The 23,438-nt window shown below is 48.0% G+C and overlaps 1 protein-coding gene across 8 annotated transcripts in view; it reads left to right on the forward strand.

Moving 5' to 3' along the window:
• Positions 1-23,438, forward strand: part of LOC139228566 (transducin-like enhancer protein 4) — a 211,216-nt gene that overhangs the window by 89,805 nt on the left and 97,973 nt on the right. For all 8 annotated transcript variants that reach the window (XM_070859683.1, XM_070859689.1, XM_070859687.1 and 5 more), the window contains exon 8: positions 4,571-4,593. In XM_070859683.1, coding sequence (XP_070715784.1) covers positions 4,571-4,593 — 23 coding nt within the window. The remainder of the gene's footprint in view (positions 1-4,570; positions 4,594-23,438) is intronic.

Genomic DNA, 23,438 nt, shown 5'->3' on the forward strand with positions numbered 1-23,438 from the left:
CGCGTTTCCTACATTACAACAGTGACTACACTCCAAAAGTACTTCATTGGCTCTAAAGCGCTTTGAGACGTCAGGTGGTCATGAAAGGCGCGATATAAATCCAAGTCTTTTAATATAAATGTGGAAGCCATTTTTAGACCTAAACAATCTAATCACAGGTGGAATAAGGGGTAGACGTAGAGAAGATGTTTCCATTTGTGGGGTAGTCCAAACCAAGGGTCTCTGAATACATGATAGTCACTAATAAATCCAATGAAAAATTCAGGAGAAACTTCTTTGCCCAGAGAGTGGTGAGAATGTGGAATTTGCTACCACAGGGAGTGGTTGAGATGAATAGCATAGGGGCCTTTAAGGGGACACTGGATAAGTAAGGAACAGAAGGATATGCAGATAGGGTTAGATGGTGGTAGGGCACAAGGTGGCTTGTGTGGAGCATAAACACTAACTTAGACCAGTTGGGCCGAGTGGCCTGTTTCTGTGCGTAATTTCGATGTAATTCTATGAATGTAGGTTTTGTTCTGGAACAGAAAGTCTCAAGCTGGTGAAAGTACTTCATCACTGCCCTGTTCCCTAACCCTACAGCATCTAAACAGCATGCTATATCTACAATAATATTGTTCCTACATCCACTCCCTTTATATTTATAAAACATTGCCCAACCTATCCCTTCCATGGCTTTCCTCCGTCCCTTCCTCCCCCGCCCCCTGCCCTGTCCATCGAGCTGCTTCCCTCTGCACAAGAGATTGTTGGGTAGCCCAGACCACAGTTTGCAATGGGTTTTAACGGTCATTAGGATTTCAATAAAGCACAATGGTGGAAGTCTGAAATTTTCATACAGTGCCCACTGTACAATTATAGATTCCTTTCAAGTTTGACTTGTGTCTGCAAAGCATTTTGAGCTGTACAACATTAGGATGAATTACTGGTGGCTACATGTCTGTCACTGATGGGGTGGCCAATTTGAGATGATGAATCACACCTTGTACCAGTCTAAAGTCGGTTGGCTGACATTAATTTTTTATGGTGTATTGATATCGTGCATTGATAAAAGTCAACACTGCTTAAGAGTGTGATTAGACATCAATGTGTGATTGAGTAAAATGGGTTTCTTCTCACAGCAGTACTATACTGTGATGTTGGGCATTATCTATAGGGTCCAGCTGAGCAGGCAGATCCAGAATGTTTCATCCAAAAGAGAGCACCTGTAATAATCCAACAGAACAGCATTGAAGTGACACCCTCCATTATGGGCTCAAATCTTGGGAGTGGGGCTTCAACCTCTGATGGAGATGAGGATGCTACCATGATTGAAATTTAAGGGCTTGAAGATTGCAGGAGGAGGAAGAGACTGAGAGAATGAAGAATTGTACAGTTTTGATGTCCTGGTAAAGAGTAAGTTAAGAGTAGGAGGCACAGATCCTTGGTTGTGTGCAGTGAGGATGCAAGGAGAAGGGAGGATGTGTGGGAAAGCCAATTTAGAGTAGAGGACCAACAGGAAAGGAAAGTACAGTGGGACTTAGCAGCACTGATAAATTAGGAAGAGACAAGAAAAGGTTAGAGACTCGTGACTGAATTTTAGGCTTTTCTGATTTCGGGGTGAAAACGGAGGCGGGGCGGGAAAGTTACTGGCTGGGAATAGTTTGCGTCTTGAGACTTAAGTTTGGGCATCTGGGCCCTGCTTCAGGGAGCCCAGCGCTAAGGGAAGTGTTGTACATCTCTCGTGGCACAAGGATGGGAAACTTGCAAACTAAATTGCCGCGCTGTGAGCGCTCCGAGATGGGCCTGGGAGGGAGGGGGGGTGGTGGGGGAGGGACTTAAAACCCCCACAAAAACATTCCCAAAACATTGCCCACGCCACCACAACACAAATCGCAAAAAAAAATCAAAAGAACAAACGCTCGCACTTACCTTTGCAGCCCATTACCTTCCTCTCCGCCGCCGGCATGGTTGGACCGCCCTGGTTTCCCAGGCGGTCACTGCGGGCGCACTTCCAGGTGGACGGGTCGGGCAGGAGCTCAAACTCATGCCGGTGTCGCAACCAGAGGCGTCGCGTACCCGGCGCAGCTCTTCTCGGCAGTGCTGTTCAACACCGCCGCCACAAAGCCCGACCGGAGGATCACGGCGGGATGCTGGTGACATCAGTGCCGCCTTTCATGCCGCAACGGGGCGAAGAGGACCGGAAAATCCAGCCCCAAAGGGTGAGAGAGAGATTGTCGAGCAGATGATCTTTTTCTTGCATCCTATCCAGAACCGCTCGGGATTTTAGATGAGTCACCACAGATAGGGGAGCAACATTCAATCTTGGAAGGACTTGGGATTTATACACAGTTAAGAGTTATTGAAGGCAGAAGAAGCATGCGCAGGCAATAATAGGTAGTTTTAGCAATGGCACCCAGGAGAATAAACAAACAAAAACATATCCACCATCCTGTCAAAGAAGAGTTTGGTATCACTCGACTTTCCCAGAACCTGCCTGAGTTACTTTTCATAGTTTGGTTAGTGTTTCCCATATCGACACACAAAATGACTGTAATGGTAAGTGATCTTTCAGTTTATGAAAATTATAATTGATCTGAATAAGTTTTCCAAACACACCTATGCTCAGAATCAATGTTGATATTTATCTTCATGCTTGGAACCTTTAATTGAAATGTAGACAGACAACTATCCTTTTTCCAATGAGTGGAATTCAGCTGTAATTGTCCATTCAAACAATGATCTCTGTACTGGACAATTTCATTCTTCCTGCTGTCTTGTGAGGATTGAAGTTCAACGCACTCGTACTGTTGAGGTATTCGTTCATTTCTGTGCGATATCTGCTTTGAAAGAAAGAAAGACTTGCATTTATATAGCACCTTTCATGACCACCGGACGTGCCAAAGCGCTTTACAGCCAATGAAGTACTTTCTTAAGTGTAGTCACTGTTATAATGCAGGAAACACAGCAGCCAATTTGCACACAGCAAGCTCCTACAAACAGCAATATAATAATGACCAGATAACCTGTTTTGGTGATGTTGATTGAGGGATAAATATTGGCCAGTACACCAGGGATAACCCCCCCTGCTCTTTTTCGAAATAGTGCCATGGGATCTTTTACGTCCATCTGAGAGAGCAGACGGGGCCTCGATTTAACGTCTCATCCGAAAGACGGCACCTCCGACAGTGCAGCGCTCCCTCAGTACTGCACTGGATGTCAGCCTAGATTTTTGTGCTCAAGGCTCTGGAGTGGGACTTGAACCCACAGCCTTGACTCAGAGGTGAGTGTGCTACCCACTGAGCCACAGCTGAGACTAAAATGTAATTGCTAAAATATATGGCAATGACAAGTGGAATTTCCCAGCTTAGACATCCAGGGATTAACTAGTAAGTGCTTAGAAGCATTCAAACCTTACAACCCGAACCATCAGAGCACCTCCGGGTGCCATCTAAATTGAGGCAGTATTAATGCCTCTGACCTGACTATTCCTGCATAAGATTTCACAGGATGACACAGGATATACAGCACAGAAACAGGTCATTCAGCCCATCCAGTCCATGCCAATGTTTATGCTCCACTCGAGCCTCCTCCCGTCTTTCCTCATCTAAATCTATCAGCATAACCCTCTATTCCCTTCTCCCTCATATGCTTGTCTAGCCTCCCCTTAAATGCATTGATACTATTCACTTCAACCACTCCCTGTGATAGCGAGTTCCACATTCTCACCACTCTTTGGGTAAAGAAGTTTCTTCTGAATTCCCTATTGGATTTCTTGATGACGATGGCCTCTAGTTATGCTCTTCCCCACAAGTGGAAATATTCTCTCTGTCACCACTCGAACAAAACCTTTCATAATTTTAAAATCACCGGGTTTACACCCCTCAGCCTTTTTTCAAGAGTAAAGAGACCCAGCCTGTTCATTAGCTCTCATGTTATTGCAATGTTTTATAAGGCATGTTTCAGGAAGGTAGTATACCCTATGCCCCAGCACAGTCACACACTCGCCTGTATACAATCTACGAAATTTAACATCACTTTTTTGAGAAAACAAAGAAAATTGATGAGCAGATCAAGGACATTCTCAGCCATTCACATGCAGAACAACCATGCAGAAATTCCCGAGTTTGATGGTTAGATCTCCAACGACAGATTCCATTGAATTGATGAGTATGTAAAATGTCGGTTGCTGGTTTCTGGGAGCAGTGTGGTCATCCTAAGCTGTATATTGGCTTGTGCCCATGAAACCATATGTTTTCCCGTGTATGTGGGCGCTAAAGTGTATAAAGTGAAAGCACCATTCAGTACTGGTGCTGGCCGATATGTGGAGGAGCTGGGAGTCTTCCATGGTTTCCATGCCGATGTCAGTGCATGTAAATGTGATTGAACTATAGGGTACGCTCCGCACTCTCAATGGAGAGCCACATGCAAAGTGACATCTTGGCTACAAAACTGATGTAAATTTGATAACTGAATTTTCTCCTTATCATTCTGTTTTTTTCCCTTTTTCCCCCCGCCCCCCCCCCCCTCCGCCTCCTTCACCAAATCTGGCCGCAATCCTCTGCGATCCTGCTGCTGGACTTTTTCCATCCAGATCGAGACCGAGATCCCAGCAGAGTAAGTGAGAGTCTGCTTTTATTCTTACACTTTTCATCTTGTCAAGGCCCTGACCATATAACAGCGGTCAGACTGTGACTAACACCTCATGTACGCCATTCTACGTGGGGCGGGCGGGCGGGGTTGGATGGGGGGGTGGGGGCGTGATCCCAACACTCGCGCCAGGACCGGCCCTCTTACCGAACTCCGCTGTCGCCCCCCCCCAGATTGGAGTTCACGGGGTCACCTAGATGGCAGGAGGCCACAGAGGCAAATCTTGTGTGACCTTTTCCAACAGGGAGACCTGATCTGGCAGATGCTGCGATTTATCAGCCCTGGCAGAGATTGGCCAACTTGGGGATGACCACTCTGGGCGACATACTTACCAACTGAGCCAGTGGGAGTGCCAACGCTCGGGAGCTGAACTCGAGCTGTGTGATATTATCAACAGACACATTCACATGATGTTTCTTTGCCGAGTGTTTTAACTGAGGCGTCATTAAATCAGCAGACGGAGGCAATTTGTACAAACTCATTCATTGATAATATCACACGGTACGATTTTAATGGTGAAATTTTTAAATGAAATATATACAGAATAGCTCTAGTATATAAATTTGACAATGCTGATGACACTGATTTGAGGAGACTGTGCTTTGGAAACTACTGAATCACATTTACCAGAGTATTTCTCATTATTACATCTCGTGAGCCACTTCGGTATCTGACATCACCCCCTGTCAAAGGGTGAACACCCTTCTGCAAATAACTGTTAACTTTAGTTTTCTGAGAATTTGCCTGTTTCTGCTAGAGCAGAACAAAAATCACTGGTGTAGGAGTAGGGAATAATATCAAAAACATTGGAATATGGGAATTGTTGATGAAAACAAACCACGGTCCATCTGGTTCGCCTTCTACCATCCTGGTAATTGCATGATACAATGATAATGGGGTTGTTGACTAATCATAGCATTCAATCTCTTTATCAATTAGTCTACAACAGACCTAGATACGAGGTGAGGAAACCTCCCAGTGGCGAAGAACTTTGGGAATGACAAGTCCAAATCACACCTTCCTCCAAGCACACTATATATGTCACGTCTCAAATTGCTAATACATTGTATCCCAGAATGTTAGTTTCCGAAAGAAATCTCTCGAATTTGCATTCGAATGAATCAATACTAACTGCTTCCACCATTTCCCGAGGGGGTCTGTTTCATAGATCGGCCACTCGCTCACTGAAATATTGTTTCCGCGGATTAGTTTTGAATTTGCTTTCCTTCAAGCGCAGCTCGTGTCTGATTCTAGCGGAGCCCTCACACAGCTCCAGAGGGGAGTTATCTAAGACTCCTATCAGCTACTCCATCAATTGCGTTCCTTTGACCAAACTTTTGGTCATTTGTCCCGATATTTCCTTCTGTGGCTCGGTGCCAACATGTTTTATTGGTAACACTCTTGTTAATCTCCTTGGGACGTTTTTGCTCCGTTAAAGGTGCTATATAAATGCAATGTGTGTGCTGTTTGGGCATTCTGTAATACTGCTCATGGCGAATGTGGCATGGTCACTCTTGCAGGCATTTACACGATGAAGGAGCTTGGAGATAGTTTGTCACAAGGATGATGATGAATGTGATTATAGATGGGAGGAACGTGGCCTCTGTAAAGTGCTATTTAAAAAAAAAACTCATGTCCTCAGGAAGTAGGAGCATTGGGATTGTAGTGGCAGAGTATAGGAGCATTGGGAAAGGGGCGGGTGTGGGGGTCATGGGAGGGAGATCCTGGGAGGTAACGGGGTCTGGGAATAGTGAGAAGGTTGTGTCTTTGAATCTAGAAGCAATGAGAGGTAAATGGTGAGGGTCTGGGAGCACTGAAGAGATGGGTGAGTGGGTAGTGCAGAGTGGGATATGAGATTGCGGAATTATTTTTTTTCATTATTCATTCACGGGGATGGGGGCGTCCTTGGCAAGGCCGGCATTTATTGCCGATCCCTAGTTACCCTGGATAAGGTGGTGGTGAGCTGCCTTCTTGAACCGCTGCAGTCCGTGTGGTGAAGATACTCCCACAGTGCTGTTAGGGAGGGAGTTCCAGGATTGTGACCCAACGACGATGAAGGAACGGTGATATATTTCCAAGTCTGCTGAACTGGGACACATGTTTTAGTTATTTAAAATATTTAGTGTGCTGATGGTGTAATTACTGATGCATGGAATGCCCTTGGAGAAACCAATCGTCCCGAGGAAAGGCCCAGAGCCACTTTCCCAGTCGTGCCTGAGTTATGTAAATGTGCTTATTGTCCTTTCACTATTTAAAAACGCCATTGACAACTGTTCAGGTTGGTTTGCCTGTCACAGCTGGGAGCACGATTATAGGCTTTATCTCTGGGCAGGAAGGAAAGCCGGTGTCAGGCCGGAGGGGAAGTGTTGGTGCTCAGGGCACAGGAGAGAACATGTCAAGTGAAAGCCCAGAGGGCTAAGTTTGAGACTGCTAAGAGGACTAATCAGAGGTAAGTGTAATGAATAGGAAAATGTTAAACTATGACAGGAAAGTGTTACAGGAAGTAAGTGTTACATTTACAGGAAGCGCAGACTATATGATGGCATTTTAATATATTAATAGATGTATATTTATATGCTGGTAAATTACATATTCTATATTCATTAATAACTGGGATTATACAGGTCCTTAGAAATCTCCTGGGGTACGCGTAGACATGTGTGTCATTATATTCTTAACAGAGTTTAATTGTATAATCGTGATCCACCCATGGACACCAAAAGGGACTCAGTCTGGCAGGAAACCCTATGCCACCCTAACAATTGACAGCTGGCTTGCTAACTGAGCAAGGACGTCGATATTGCTGTTATCCTTCTGTACGCTGCATCCGTGCTAGATCCGTGCAGCAGAGCAGGTCTCCAGTCGTCCTGGTTAATCCTTGCCACTGGACCAAGGCCTAGCTTTGTCAAGCTCACCGCGTTAAAAAATGTCACGCACAGGCATCTTCCACCCCCTCAATTGGAGTTCAGGACTGGAGCATCGGGTTCTTCATCGAAACACCTGTGAACTCTCGTGGAAACAAGTCATCCTCGTTCGAGGGACCGCCTATGACAATGATCCACCACCTGATTCTGAGCAAGAAAGGCACAATATGGGCGTTGTCCCGAAGTATGCTGGCGAATTCTCCATCTGTTCCATCATTCCCCTTTTTGCCCGATTTTGAGAATGAGACCGCTGCTGACACATACCTGCCCGTCTGAAATCTCGGCATATTTCCCCCCCCACCTCCCCTTCCCTGATCAAATGGCTGCCTTTTTATCTCAGCCAGTAACACTGTAAATCGAACTCCCGATTGCTATCCAATGACCCCGCCCCCCCCCCCCCCCCACCTCCCTGTGGAAAGTGCTGGTGTGTGGGCATCCGGAGAGGATCGGGTTCAGCTGCGATGCCCTCAGCAGTCAAATAGCCAACTCACTGTCTAGGTTCACAAGTGAGCAATGGGCACTTAAGTTCCAGAGGGCACACGTTGATTGTTAGAGGGTGTGGAAGGGCAAGGGGGAGGGGGCAGGGATTGAATCAAACTGCTGCCCCTCTACCATTGTGATAACCACACTCTCTGGGACAAAGTTGATGAAGGGGAAAAGTCTCCCTTGTCATATTTTATGAGGTGAACATTTAATTTTTGCTGAACGCAGCTTGAGCCCAAAACTTCAAGCGCAGATGACGCAGAGTCATGGCCCGGGCAAATTGAGCCATTACTTTCCCTATCCATAGTCAGCTGGTTAAGAAGTGTTTGGTTACAAAGCAATTTTCTCGTAGCCTGAGCGTGGAGGCGATCGGAAACACAGATAGTTTTCCTTTTTTTTTTAATGTTTATCTTTGAAAGTTGGAAAACTATAGGTTGTGAGTTCAATTTAGACCCTTCATTCAGGACATCCTGCCCAGTCGTTAGGCTGTAATTACTCTATAATAAGCTCTTTCTATTATAGACTGATCCTAATCTGTTTACAAAGTGAGTACTGTTTGATACTCGGCGTGCCCGTGTCTGTTGCCATGGTTACACACTGGCCCTATTTTATTACATTTCAGCCGGCGCCATGTGCCATTTTGTGCCTGTTGCAAATACAAAATGGAGACCGTTGCCGGGGGTGACCACCTGTGCAGCTTGCGGGGTCAGTTGCTCAGTATTCTTCCCAATCAAAACCAGATGGCAAAAGTTCAAGTTTCCATCGCTGGATTTTACTAACCGCTGCGAAGCAGGTGTGAGTGGATCTGTGCCCCCCCCCCCCCCACACGCCACTTGCCCAGCTTTAGGCACCACAGAAGATGCCACGACAATAAATGGTGGCTGATTGACCGCGGGGAGCATCACGGCCTGGATTGCGCCTGACGTTCATACGTGCGCAATTCCGACATGGCTCCATTGGATAATGATCGGGAGCGGAAATCCAGACTGTTGTTATTCCTCAGTCTTAACCCAGGGGTGCTGACGCCAATTATCATCATCATAGGCGGTCCCTCGAAGCGAGGATGACTTGCTTCCATGCCGAAAAGGGATGAGTTCACAGGTGTTTCAATGAAGGACCTAATATTCCGGATCCCGAACTACATCCTGAAGGGTGGAAGATGCCTGGGCGTGGATTTTTTTAACGTTGCACACCAGCCACCACACGGGCTTGACAGAGCTAGGTCTTGGTCCAATGGCAAGGATTAACCAAGGCGACTGGAGACCTGCTCTGCTGCACGGACCAAGTGCGCGGACATATTGCAGTGTGGGTTGGCCCGTGCTGCCCCTGGGCCCTCGCCTCGTCTGGACCCCGAACTCGCGCCTCTCCTGGGCCCCGATCACATCCCTACAAACTCTTCCCACTCCTTCACCCCGACCTCGCCGTTCCTGCTGTACCTGCCCGCACTGCAGTCAAGCCGTCGCCCTCCTGCAGCAGCACGTGCAGCTCCCTGCAGTGGTAGGCTGCCGCATGCTGCTCCCTCCAATGGCCCCGGCCTGCTGATGGTCTTGCAGGCCGGCCGGGACCGCGCCGATTCCAGGGCCGGACTGTCGCACGCTGCTGCCAATTATAGGAACCTCTTTGCACCATTCCCGGGAACGGCAGCATAATGGTTATGTTACTGGACTAATGATCCGGAGACGTAAGTTCACATCCCAGCACTGCAGGGAATTTAAATTTAGTGAATTAAATAAATGTGGAATAAGAAACTAGTATTAGTAATGGTGACCATGAAACTACCGGATTGTCGTAAAAATCCATCTGGTCCTTTAGGGAAGGAAATCTGCCGCCCTTGTATGTGACTCCAGACCCACATGCAATGTGGTTGAATCTTAACAGCCCTCTGTGGGGTACCAAACCGCTATAAAAGGAGTATCACCACATGGACGGCAGCGGTTCAAGAAGGCGGCTCGCCACCACCTTCTCACAGGCGAGTAGGGATGGGCAATAAATTTGCGGCCTTGCCAGTGACGACCGCATCCCGTGGACAAATAAAAAAGAACCGCGACTGAGCTGGGCTAACTCAGAGGTCGACCCCCCCTCGTCTGTCTACTCACTGGATAAACTTAGCCAGCTGTTAGGGAAAACATCAAATGAGATATTTTATTTAAATTGAGAAAACATGTACAACGTTTACATGTAATTTGCGCAGTTCTTGCATTGAACGCGTGCTCAGCAGAAGAGCAACGTTAAAATGTGAATCAATCGGAGAGTGCAGATGTCAGCCATTTGTGCTACTGAAATCTGGAGCAACCTGTGTTTTATTGCAGGATCCTTTCAGTCATTATTACAGACCGTTCCACACGGAAGATCTGTTGTGTCTTGGCTCAGTAACTCCTCCAAACCACATTGTTCTGATGATGTCATCGGTGCTCATTGTTTTCCTCAGTAGCTCTTCCAAACCATGTTCCCCCTGATGACGTTTACAATTTATGAGGGTGTTGCCAGGACTGGAGAATTTTAGCTATGACGAAAGGTTGGATAGGCTGGGGCTGTTTTGTTTGGAACAGAGGAGGCTGCGGGGAAACTTAATTGAGGTGTACAAAAATTGTGACGGGCCTAGATAAAGTGAATAGGAAGGACCTGTTTCCCTTAGCAGAAGGGTCAATAACCAGGGGGCATAGGTTTCAAGTAATTGGTAGAAGAATTAGAGGGAGTTGAGGGGAAACTTTTTCACCCAGTGGCTGGTGGGGATCTGGAACTTATTGCCTGAACGGGAGGAAGAGGCAAAAACCTCATTGCATTTAAAAAGTAGCTGGATATGCACTTGAAGTGCCGTAAACTACAGGGCTACGGACCTAGAGCTGGAAAGTGGGATTAGGCTGGACAGCTCTTTGTCGGCCGGCATGGACACGATGGGCCGAATGGCCTCCTTCTGTGCCGTAAATTTCCCATGATTCTATGTCATCGCCATGCGCTGCTGGCCTCAGTAACTAACTCCTCCAAACTAATTTCCTCTGATGATGCCATCACTACTGATAACGGTCTTAACACAAATGTCCAAAAATAAACCAACAGAAAAAGAGGGCAAAAAAACAAAAGGATGTTAAAAGTTAATCGCATTTCCCTTTAACTGTTAGCAGGTGTGAAGTAGCAGCGTATTATTTTGAAAAAAATAATGAGATCAGAACTTTGCAGAATTGGGAATGCATCTGCCCCTTTAAAAACACTTTATAAAATGGAGCCCCGTGTCTTTAGGACCAATTTGGGGCTTGCAGGCAGTTTTAAAAAATTCCGACAGGATTTTTACTGCCTTGCCGGATTTTATAGGATTTTGTAGACATATGTGTAATCATGTAGGATTTGTGGTCGAGGTTTTGGGGCCTTGCTTTAGCATCCTCGGAAGCCGAAGACCTTCATCAAATTATTGACCTCCCGTTTGGACAGCTCGTTTCCTAGGTGATCGAGAGCTGGTCAGGTTATAGCGAGGCCTTGGGTTACGTCTCAGCCTTGGATCAGGAACAAAGCAGACAGGTTGGGCAGGCCGTGATTTAAGGATGCTCTTCAACACGACGCAATTCAAGCTGGCTTTTGGTTGGAATATATAGCTGCTATTTTTTTATAGCATTTCGTCGTGTAAACAGCTCGCAGAATCCCAGTAGAAAAGGTGTATGTTGAAACACAGAAACAGTGGTTGAAACAATGTAAATGACATGGAGAGTTAAAACCCTCATGGAATGACTGGAATGTTTTTCTGGGTAAACCTGACATGTTACTGTTAATGAATAGTTCCCGTGACTATGTGCAATAACTCCTTTGATGACTCAATGGGTAAGTATCCCTTGTCGCGTGTTACTGCGCCATACAGCCCAGATAGGCCTCAGGCCTGATTCCCCTGTCTGTGCTCAGTCTGCCGACCGACCTGCGAGAAACCATCAGCGGCAGGTCGGGGCCATAAAAGGAGCGGTGAGCGGCGGCCGCTGGATAACGTGGCGGCGTACCACTTCAAGGTACAGCGCGAGCTGGTGTAGGAGGGCGACGGCAGCGAAGAGTGACGTCATCAAGGTCCAGGTCGGTGATTGGAGCGTGGGCAGGTACAGCAGGAGCGGCGAGATCGGGGAGAAGGAGCGGAGAGAGACTGTCGAGGGATGTGATTGGGGCCCAGGGGAGGGGTGAGTTTGGGGTCAGGTGCCCAGGACAGCATGAGCCAGCCCACACTGCGATACGTGTGCGCACTTGGCCCGTGCAGCAGAGCAGGTCTCCAGTTGTTTTGGGTAATAACCCTTGCCACTGGACCAAGACCTAGCTCTGTCAAGCCCGTGTGGTGGCTGGTGTGCAACGGCCACCACAGGTTAAATAAATCCACGCACAGGCATCTTCCACCCTTGAGGATGTAGTTCAGGTTCTTTATTCGAAACACCTGTGAACTCGTCCTTTTTTTTGGTGGAGAAGCAAGTCATCCTCTTTTCGAGGGACCGCCTATGATGACCTCACCTGTGCTTGTAGTCGGGGGTGTCCCAATTGGACTTGACATAACTGGATATGGAGGGGGAAAGTTGGCCAGCTTAGTGTTATCCATTGACCACTGCTAGAAAGAAAGAGGGAAATAAATGCTTGCATTTCTGTCAGGTCTTTCATGATCACCGGGCTTCCAAAACCACGTTACGGCCAATGAAGTACTTTTTGGAGTGCAGTCACTGTTTTAATGTGGGAAACGCGGCAGCTAATGTGCGCACAGCAAGCTCCCATAAACAGCAATGTGATAATGACCAGGTAATCCATTTGAGTGATGTTCATTGAGGGATAAATATTGGCCAGGACACCAGGGATAACTCCCCATCTCCTTCGAAATAGTACCAGAAAGAAAGAAAGGAAGACTTGCATTTATATAGCGCCTTTCACAACCACCGGACCGTCTCAAAGTGCTTTACAGCCAATGAAGTACTTTTGGAGTGTAGTCACTGTTGTAATGTGGGAAACGCGGCAACCCAACTTGAGCACAGCAAGCTCCCACACACAGCAATGTGATAATGACCAGATAATCTGTTTTTGTTATGTTGATTGAGGGATAAATATTGGCCAGGTCACCTCCCCTGCTCTTCTTCAAAATGGTGCCATGGGATCTTTCATGTCCAGCTGAGCGAGCAGACGGGGCCTCAGTTTAACGTCTCATCCGAAAGACGGCACCTCCGACAGCACTGCACTGGAGCGTCGGCCTAGATTTTTATGCTGCAGTCTCCAGAGTGGGGCTTGAACCCACATCCTTCTGACTCAGAGGCGAGAGTGCTACCCACTGAGCCACTGACTGAAAGGTGTAGGGGTTGTGGGTGAACACAGGCTCTTTTGCACTAGCTACCCACCCCTCACTCCATGGTGGCACAACCTGTTGATACTCACTGTCCAGGTCCAGATTAACAAGCATTTGACCAGCCGACGAGTAGTGTCCTGTGGAACTGTACCCCAGCATGACTGCACTTTCAGGAGAGCAGGAGAGGAAGGCTTCAAATGAAACACTAATAAGCACAGAATAATTAGTCAGACTCTCAATATCTTGGCAAAACACCAAACCACAGATATCGGTATGGATGGGAAACCTGAGCTGAGACAGGGAGCGGTTTGTGGTGTAATATTTTGTTGTTTAGGCAGCTGTTCCAACCACTTTGTACAATGAGTAATGGTTCTCTTTTTTAAAAAAAAACAGTAGTTCAGAGAATGAGTGAATGTATTTCCGATAACAGTCAGGCTTGGATAAGCCCATCTGAAGTGAGGCATGAATTAAAAGCTCCACCCTGCAGGGAAGTGTCAGGGAGGGACAGGATCGGCTTTGGCTGTGTTGCCACCATGTGGTTCGACAGTCTGCCTGCACCCACTGGGCCCGGGGCCCCACACACACACCATGTGAACAAGACTCAGACACTTTAGTGAGACGCTGGGTGGCTGGTGAAACGATACTCCAGCTCCCTCAGGAAAGGAGGGGGGGAGAGAGGCGGGGGCAGGAAAGGGAAAATTGAGTTGGGTGGGCGCAAAGGGAGAAGATTGCGATTTAAGAGAATAGTTTGGACGTGGAGCAGAGTTTAAAAGGCCTCCCCCCCCCCCCCCCCAACCTCCTGTGTGTTTGATGGAGGCCCTGAGCTGTGCTGTGGTCAGTGAGAATGCTGCCTGTGGTCTGCTCTCTGCTCGACAATAAGCGGAAGCTGTGGCGACAGGAGTCGGGGTTGAGTGTGCAGGCCTGTGCTGAGTGTAGGGCTTTCACATTGATCTGCTACCCGAGCTGTTTGCTACAAAAAAAAACAGCCTGTGCTGTGTGGTAAAGTGGATAAAGGTTAAAATGTGAACACAGAGGCTGGCTTAACTCCCCCACCCCCTACCCAGCCGTTGTGTTGTGCAGAGCATTTAGCCAAAATAGCTAAAGGGTAAAAGTGCTGATGCTTATCACATGATTGCACGCTCTCAGCCTATTAATGAAAGAAAGAAAAACTTGCATTTATATAGTGCCTTTCACAACCACCAGACATCACAAGGCACTTTACAGCCAATGAAGTACTTTTGGAGTGTAGTCACTGTTGTAATGTGGGAAACGCAGCAGCCAATTTGCGCACAGCAAGCTCCCACAAACAGCAATGTGATAATTGCCAGATAATCTGTTTTTTCCTTATGAATATTGGCTAGGACACTGGGGAAAGCTCCTCAAAATAGTGCCCGGGGATCTTTTATGTCCAGCTGAGAGAGCAGACAGGACCTCGGTTTAACATTTCATCTGAAAGACGGCACCTCCAACAGTGCAGCACTCCCTCAGCACTGCACTGGAGTGTCAGCCTAGATTTCTGTGCTCAAGTCCCTGGAGTGGGACTTGAACCCTCAACCTTCTACACTGTAAAGTAAACACAATATAAATAGCTAGCGGTGGGTCTCCAAGTTGAAGATTTCTTAAAAATGCATTCTCGAGATGTAGGCATCGCTGGCAAGGCCGACAATTATTGTACATCCCTAGTTGCCCTGAGAAGGTGGTGGTGGGCCGCCTTCTTGAACCACTGACAGAGGTTGGATACAACTGGGTGACTTGCTAGGCCACTTCAGAGGGCAGTGGAACGTCAAATTCAAATTCTCAAACTGCCATGGTGGTAAGAAGGGAAGGAACATTGGAGGAGGGGGTCAAACATAGCTATTCTTGTATACCTCATAACGGTCAACTCAAGAGCCTTGGAGTAGGCCTCGTGGCCAAGCTCTCATTTAGGGACTAGTTTGGAATGATATGAGGCAGTGAAGTAAGCAGGGGGAGGGGGACGTATATGCATAAATAAGATTTTTATCAGCGAGCACTGCAAATGAAGACATGTCAGTTCGTACGAAGTTCCGCTGTCAATCTGCACTGTGGCAGCCAGCACTCAATAGTGTAAAATTAATTCCTGCCACTATTAAAAACATATCTGGAGCAACCTGCCAGTCAGAATGTTAAATGGAGCGAATCTGCGCTGTGCAAGACTGCTATGCAGACACTATTCCATGTAGTCAGCCTGCTCAAAATAATTCAAATAGATTAGAGCCTTTCTTAAAGAAAGACTGGCAATTTTTTATAGTGCCGTCTATGACTTCAGGATGTCCCAAAGTGCTTTATTTTTTTTAAATTTCAAAATATACTTTATTCAAAGTGCTTTAGAGCCGATGAATTAGTTGCGAAATGTAATCATTGTAATGTAAGAAACGCGGCAGCCAATTTGCACACAGCAAGCTCCCACAAACAGCAATGTGATAATGACCAGATAATCTGTTTTAGTGATGTTGATTGAGGGATTGGCCAGTATTGGCCAGGTCACCGGCGATAACTCCCCTGCTCTTCTTTGAAATAGTACCATAGGATCTTTTACGTCCACCTGAGAGGGCGGATGGGGGCCTCGGTTTAACGCGTGTGCTAATATCACGTAACATGCTGTCACTGCATAAGTACTGAACTGCCCAATTAAGAGAGGGAGAGTCAACATGGTTTTACGAAAGGGAAATCATGTTTGACAAATCTATTACAGTTTTTTTGAGGTTGTAACTAGCAGGGTAGATAAGGGGAACCAGTGGATGTAGTATATTTGGATTTTCAGAAGGCATTTGATAAGTTGCCTCACAATACGTGTTACACAAGATTAGGGGGCCGAAATTGCCCTCCGCCCGAAACGGGGTGCACCTACCAATTTTTAAGAGTTCCATCTGCCCCAATGCATGGGGGGGTTGGACAGCATGTAACCGCCAGTCGATAAGGGGTTGGCGCGTGCCCGGCGGGCAGGGCGGTCCCATACACCGCTCTAAAAATAAAGGAGGGCAATTTACAAAATGGCGGCCCCTCCGTGCCGACCGAGCGCCGAGTCCTTACCGCCCCAGCATCTTTGAAGTGGTCATGGCTCTTATAGAAAGGGGCAATTTCGTCCCTCAGGGCTCATGGGATTGAGAGTAATATAGTAACATAGATTGAGGATTGATTAACGGACAGAAAACTGAGAGCAGGAATAAACGGGTCATTTTCAGGCCCAAGTACTAATACTTGTGGTACTGGTGGGGGGGGGCTCAGCTATTCTTAGATGAGGGGGCCAAGTGTAATATATCCAAGTTTGCTGAAGATACAAAGCTAGGCGGAAATGTAAGCTGTGAGGAGGACACAAAGAGGCTGCAAAGGAATCAAGACCTTAAGTGATTGGGCAAGGAGGTGGCAGATGGTGTATAATGTGGAGAAGTTTGAAATTATCCACTTTTTTTAGGAAGAATGGAAAAGCAGAATGTTCTTTAAAAGGTGAGAGTCTGCTCGCTCAGGTGGACGTAAATGAACCCATGACACTATTTCGAAGAAGAGCAGGGGAGTTATTCCCGGTGTCCTGGCCAATATTTATCCCTCATTGAACATCACTGAAAAACAGATTATCTGGTTATTATCACATTGCTGTGTGTGGGAGCTTGCTGTGCACAAATTGGTTGCGGCGTTTCCTACATCACAGCAGTGACGACACCTCAAAATGTACTTCATGGCTTTGGGATGCCCTGTGGTAGTGAAAGGCGCTATAGAAATGCAGGTCTTATTTTTATACGGATCAGCATAAATCTTGCCCTACAGGGTTGCAGCTTGTGTGGGAATCACTATAATCCTGTAAACCACTGCAGAAGTATCAGTTTCTGAAGTTTTATTCATAATTTAAAAGTTGTCAGAATAAATGACCCCAAACCACAGTACACATATTATGGCAAAAAAAAGATTGAATTTGAAATCGAATTATTTAAAAGTTTCAATTCTTTTTTCCTTGCTTCAAAGTGCGGTACGTTTAAAACAAAAACAAAGTGACTGTTTTGGCTGGTGAGGTGAACGACCCTGGACTGGAGCAGACACAGCAGCCGATACTGTGGCCAGAGGAAGTGAGGTCATGGAAGGAGGAAGTTAAACCAAAATGGGAGCTTTGAAGTGGGATTGAGAGTTTTGAAAGCTGCTTGGGGCAGTTGTAACCTCCCAGCTTCCTGCTGTCATCGGCTCCTTGAGAGAGACTCTCTTCCAAATGGTGACTTTGATGTGGGGAGTCGGAGGGGGGGGAAGCAACTCTGCAACAAATCTTTGTGGGGTCTCTGGTGGTTGCACAGTGCAGCAACGCCATGAAGCGGCGAGCATTGGCTTCCTGCCTCGCGCGCGCGCTTGCCAGTCTGAGCCGTGTCTCTCTTGAGGTCGAATCTTTTGATGCACCTGATACTATTTGGTAAAGGGCAGAAATCGCAGGCGGCAGTGGGGTGGTCAGAGGGCTGGGGCCTGGACAGCAGGGGGAATGCGCAACAGACAATTTCGGTGCAAAATAAGAATCTGCTGCTTATTGGCACAACGTCAGTGTCTAATACAAGGCCCAAGCCCTGTGTGTCTTAATACAATGCTAACCCCTTCATTGCTCACTGCGTTCACCGTAAGATCTTCGGATCTGGCTGGCCAGCAGGTTACTGCAAACAAACGCTGTTTAAAATGTTGACTGATGAAGTAGTCTTGCCACAAGGCACATTGCCATGTTTGTACCCAGATCAGGGCACGGTGACACGGACACCAAGCCAATTGTTTGATTGCGTCCGAAGCTACCAATTTATCTTTCTGGCAGTTCTCAGCTCTCGCCCATTTAAAACGGAGATGAGGAGAAATTTCTTCTCTCAGAGTGTTGTAAATCTATGGCATTCTCTGCCCCAGAGAGCTGTGGAGGCTGGGTCATTGAATATATTTAAGGTGGAGATAGACAGATTTTTGAGCGATAAGGGAGTGAAAGGTTATGGGGAGCGGGCGGGGAGGTGGAGTTGAGGCCAAGATCAGATCAGCCATGATCTTACTGAATCAGGCTCGGGAGGGCCAAATGGCCGACTCCTGCTCCTATTTCTTAAGTTCTCTCCTCTTCTGAAGGCACTTGGTTCATGCTGAGGAATAACTCTGTGGGTGTCAGATGCTGGTTGTCCTGCCACCCTGGCTCAGACCAGCTCACTCAGCACAGACTGGGGAACTAAAGAGAACCCGAGAACCACCTTGTCTGCAATGCTCAGCTTCGCAGTGAGCACTGAATATGCCAACTGAGCCATTGGGATGTGGGGGGAGGGGGGGCGGGGGGAGCTATGGGGAAGGGTACTTTCTGCAGTTTACACCCAGAAGATGGTGAGATGAGACAGTCAGTGGTACAGCCCTGAGGAAGGGTCTTAAGGACCTTGAATGCAGCCGGGACTGACTTCTGTATTTTCGCAGTTGCTGCCCGACCTGTTGAGTATTTCCAGCCTTTTCTGTTCAATAGCAGTATTGTTTTTGTCACATAAATTGAACATCAAGCATCATCTAATTAAACAACAACAACTTGCATCTATATAGCGCCTTTAACATAGTGAAATATCCCAAGGCGCTTCTCAGGAGCATTATCAAACAAAATTTGGCACCGAGCTGCATAAGGAGATGTTAAGTCAGGTGACCAAAAGCTTGGTCAAAGAGGTAGGTTTGAAGGAGTGTCTTAAAGGAGGAGAGAGAGGTAGAGGTTTAGAGAAGGAATTCCAGAACTTAGGGCCTAGGCAGTGATTAAAACCGGGGGGTGCGCAAGAGGCCAGGATTGGAGGAACGCAGAGATGTCCCGGGGGTTGTAGGGCTGGAGGAGAGTTCAGAGATAGGGAGGGGCGAGTCAGCGGAAGGATTTGAAACCCAGGATGCGAATTTTAAAATGGAGGCATTGCCGGACCGGGGGCCAATGTCGGTCAGCGAGCAGAGGGGTGATGAGTGAATGGGACTTTGTGCGAGGTTAGTGCTAAGTAATAGCACGCTTGCCTTTGAGTCAGCAGGTTATGAGTTCAAGACCTCATTACAGGATTTGAACAAACAATCTCGGCTGACAAATAAGTGCATTACTGAAGGCATGCTGTGTTGTTGGAGGCACTCTATTAAACAGAGGCCATGTCCACCTGGTCAAATGGATGTAAAAAATACTATTGCAATTTTCAAAGAAGAGTAGAGAGATCTCCCAGTGTCCGTGCTGTCATTCATCCTTCGGCCTACACCACCAAAACGGACTTGCTATTGATAGGACTTTGCTGCGTGCATTTTTGGCTGCCGTATTTGCCTAAATGACAACAGTGACTGCATCTCAAATAGAATTTATTGGCTGTGAAGCACTTTGGGGCAGCCCAAAGACATGAAAGGTGCTATAAAGCCAATTCTTTCTTTAAACTACTTTCGGCCCAACATGCATAGCACCAAATTTTCACACCAGCTGAATGCCTGGGTCTTGGGGGTCAGTTTGTATCTGAAAGGTCAACACATTTTAAACTCTTAGTGACGCTACAAGCCAGAGGTGTGCAGTCGACGTGGTTAACTGTCTCCATGAGGGACATTCCAAATCGCAGGCAGGTTTCTGGGAGGAAAAGGGTTAACGGGCCTTCTAACAAAAACATTATGACTTCGAGAGGTAAAATATATTTAGCCGGCCTGTTTGGTGGGTGACTTAATTGTAGCACTACAGCAATAATATTCCCTCCTGTCATCCATCACGGTTTGAGGCCGACTCTTTGTTGTGTTTTGTGAGTCGGCCCAGGGTGATGACCTTTGAACTCCCTGCAGGGTTACCTTTTTGATCCTAGACTGCATTAACACAATGAAATAAATCACTTGATTTAACCGCACCACTTAATGAACCGCACCGATTTAACACTGCCTAGCCCAAACGGGCTTTTAAAACAAGGAATAAGGCCATTTTAGCGCGAGGCTTTAAGCTGCTCGCTTAGAGAAAAGCCAGGTGGTAGTTCCTTCATCGTGCTGTCACAGGCCAGACCAGGGTTGCGATGAGATCTCCGTGATGTCACGTGCGTCACAGATTACGTCATCGCCACGCTGACAAAATCTAACGACAGTAGACGTGGTAAATTATCTCCCTGAGGTAGCGTCCAAATCTCAGGCAGGTTTCTGATAGCGAAAGGGTTAATGGGCCTTCTAACAAAAACAACATGACTTCAAGAGGCAAAATATATTTGGGCAGAGGGGCCCACCTTGGGCCTCACAATAATTCAGGCGAGCTGCGGGCACCAATCAGGCCGTACCATTTTTGCCCCCTGCCGAAGGCCACAGTTAAGACTGCGAGGGCCTGGGTAAGCGATCGGGAGGGCCTGTTTGGCGGGCAGGGGGGCGGCGGTGGGGGGGTGGGTGGCTGAGAGGTGGTGAAGTGAGAGCTGGCCAGCAAAGGCCTGCAGTCATTTTCTGCAGCCAGGAGGCGCTCTCCTACTCCATGCGCATCCCGAGCTCCGACTAGGGTAACTGACTGCCAGAAGGGTGACCCCCCCTACACCTCCCTCCACCTCTGTATAATTTAGTTTGGATTTAAACTTCCCCCAAAATGTGAGAATATCCTGCAGATGGTCCCACTAGGTTCACTATCCAAACTCAAAATGGTTTCCTTCAATGATTAAGTCCAGGTCAGTGATTGGCTGATATGCCGGCCTGTGGTATGAGGTCAGCTCTCTGGTTTCATAAGCAAAGAGTGAGTAATGGCTACCTGAAGCTCGCATGGTAATGAGGGGTCAGTCGTTAGATGAACGTTGCTCTGCTGTGCTCAATGATTATGATGGATGGAAAGGGTTAACCATGTGCTTGCTGACCTACATTGGCTCCCGGCCTGACAACGCCTCGATTTAAAAATTCTCATCCTTGTTTTCAAATCCCTCCAAGGCTTCGCTCCTCCCTATCTCTGTAATCTCCTCCAGCCCCACAACCCCCCGAGATCTCGAGCCGTCTCCAATTCTGGCCGCTTGTGCACCCCTGATATTAATCGCTCCGCCATCGGTGGGCGTGCGCGTGGCGATGACGTAATCTGTGACACACGTGACATCACGAAATCTCATCGCAACCCTGGCCTGGCCTGTGACGGCAGGAGGAAGGAACGACCACCTGGCTTTTCTCTAACCGAGCGGCTTAAAGCCTGAGCTCTAAGCTCTGGAATGTCCCCCTCCCCCCGAAACCTCTCCGCCTCTGATACTTTTCTCTCCTCCTTTAAGACGCTCCTTAAAACCTGCCTCTTTGACCAAGCTTTTGGCCGCCTGTCCCACTGCCTCCTCGTGTGGTTTACGGTGTCCGACTTTGTTTGATAATCGCTCCCGTGAAGGAAGCAAAGTTGTTGTTGTTCTGATTGACCCGGCCCAGACCAGGCGAGAATCCAGGCCGTCTTTTTGCTTGTGCTGCGGACACGGGCTGATGGTGTGATAATGCAGGTACTTTGCAGCAAGGGAAGGATGTGCCTCTGCCAAGCTCTGAAGGAAATGTGCAACAAAGGAACATTTGCTAAAAACCGACGGCAATTAGCATCATTTAACAAACAATAACACGGACGCAATTAGCCTGTTGTGGCGTGAGGTTGCCACGTTAAAAATACAAACACTGTTTCAGTGGTGCACAGCATGCATTGATAATGAATCGGTACCAGTAACAGAGCGGACAGAGGAGGAGGAGGAGGGTATGAGACAACTCTCAAGAGCGTGAAAGCTCCAGCTGACCCCTATTCTTATCTACGCCCAGACTAATATATATTTCAGTGACAGTGTTTAATTCCACACAGCTCCCTGGTTTTATTACAGTATCAGATTGATGGTGATCTGACAGAATCAATATTGGACCGTGCGGAAAACAAAATGTAGTCAGACAGATGAGACCAGCACTCGGCAGTGTCGGCCTGCAACCGGTGGCTGTTTGTTGCACGTGGAGCTCTTGGGCGAGAATTCTGTCGGAGCCCGTGGCCCGGTGCCCGCCGCGACGTAAAACATGGGGGGGGAGTCGGTCGATGTCGGATTCCGACCCTGGCTCCAGCTCGAGGGGTTAGTCTCGCCTTGCGTTCTGCCTCTCACTGTCTGCAGTTTGACGGCATAGGTCGCACCAAGTCCTGCTCACCCCTGTGCTCGCTGACCTACACTGGCTCCCGGTTAAGCAACGCCTCGATCTCAAAATTCTCATCCTTGTTTTCAAATCCCTCCAAGGCCTCGCTCCCTCCCGATCTCTGTCATCTCCTCCAGACCCACAATTCCCCGCGATATCTGCGCTCCTCTAATTCTGCCGTCTTGAGCATCCCTGATTGCAGTCGCTCAACCATTGGTGGCCGTGCCCCTTCCGTTGCCTGGGGGAGCCAGGGTCGGAAGCCGACAAAAAAAAACGTGGCGTTTCCGACAGCGCCACCTCCCCTTTAAGGGCTTTCGCACCGCACAGCCACAGAGCGTGTACTGACAGCAAAAGCTGCCGGGGGCAACGACCAGAGGCAAGGCCGCTCCCGCGGGGCAATTCCTGGAAAGGGGCAATTTCCCGCGGGGTAATTTCGGGAAGGGGTTGCCGCTGGTCGGTAAGGGGTCGGCGCGCGCACACCGTGGCAGGAAAACGGGCGAAGGGGGTCCCGTACACCGCTCCAGACCCGAGGAAGGGCAATTTTTTAAAATGGCGGCTCTTCCGCGGCCAGTCCACCCTGGCCCATGGCCGTCGCTGTCAGGCGGTCACGCTCCTTATAGAAAGGGGCAATTTTGGCTCCATTGACTCTTTGCTGTGGTTGGCTTCCACAGGGGCTGGTGGCCCTCCGGTACCGCACACAAGCGGTCATTATCAGTTCAAAAGCCTTGACAGTAAGTTTCAGCGGGATATTTGACAGCAGCGGGCTTCACACTCGAGACAAGCAGGAATGGCTGGATAACGAGCAGGTGCAGGAATGCTGGTCAGTTTTCCCCTCCCTAACCCGGGGTTGCTGGGGGGGACAATTATCTTGTCCCTCACCTGCAACCGGGCTGAAGTCAACCAACCGCACTGACCAGGGCTTGAACTTGCCCTGGCAACGTCCTCGCAAATCGTAAACGTCATCGGGGGAACATGGTTTGGAAGAGTTACTGAGGAAAACAATGAGCACCGATGACATCATCAAAACAATATCAGTCAGTGTGGCT

Source organism: Pristiophorus japonicus, chromosome 18, assembly GCF_044704955.1.
Source record: "Pristiophorus japonicus isolate sPriJap1 chromosome 18, sPriJap1.hap1, whole genome shotgun sequence".
NCBI lineage: Eukaryota > Metazoa > Chordata > Chondrichthyes > Pristiophoridae > Pristiophorus > Pristiophorus japonicus.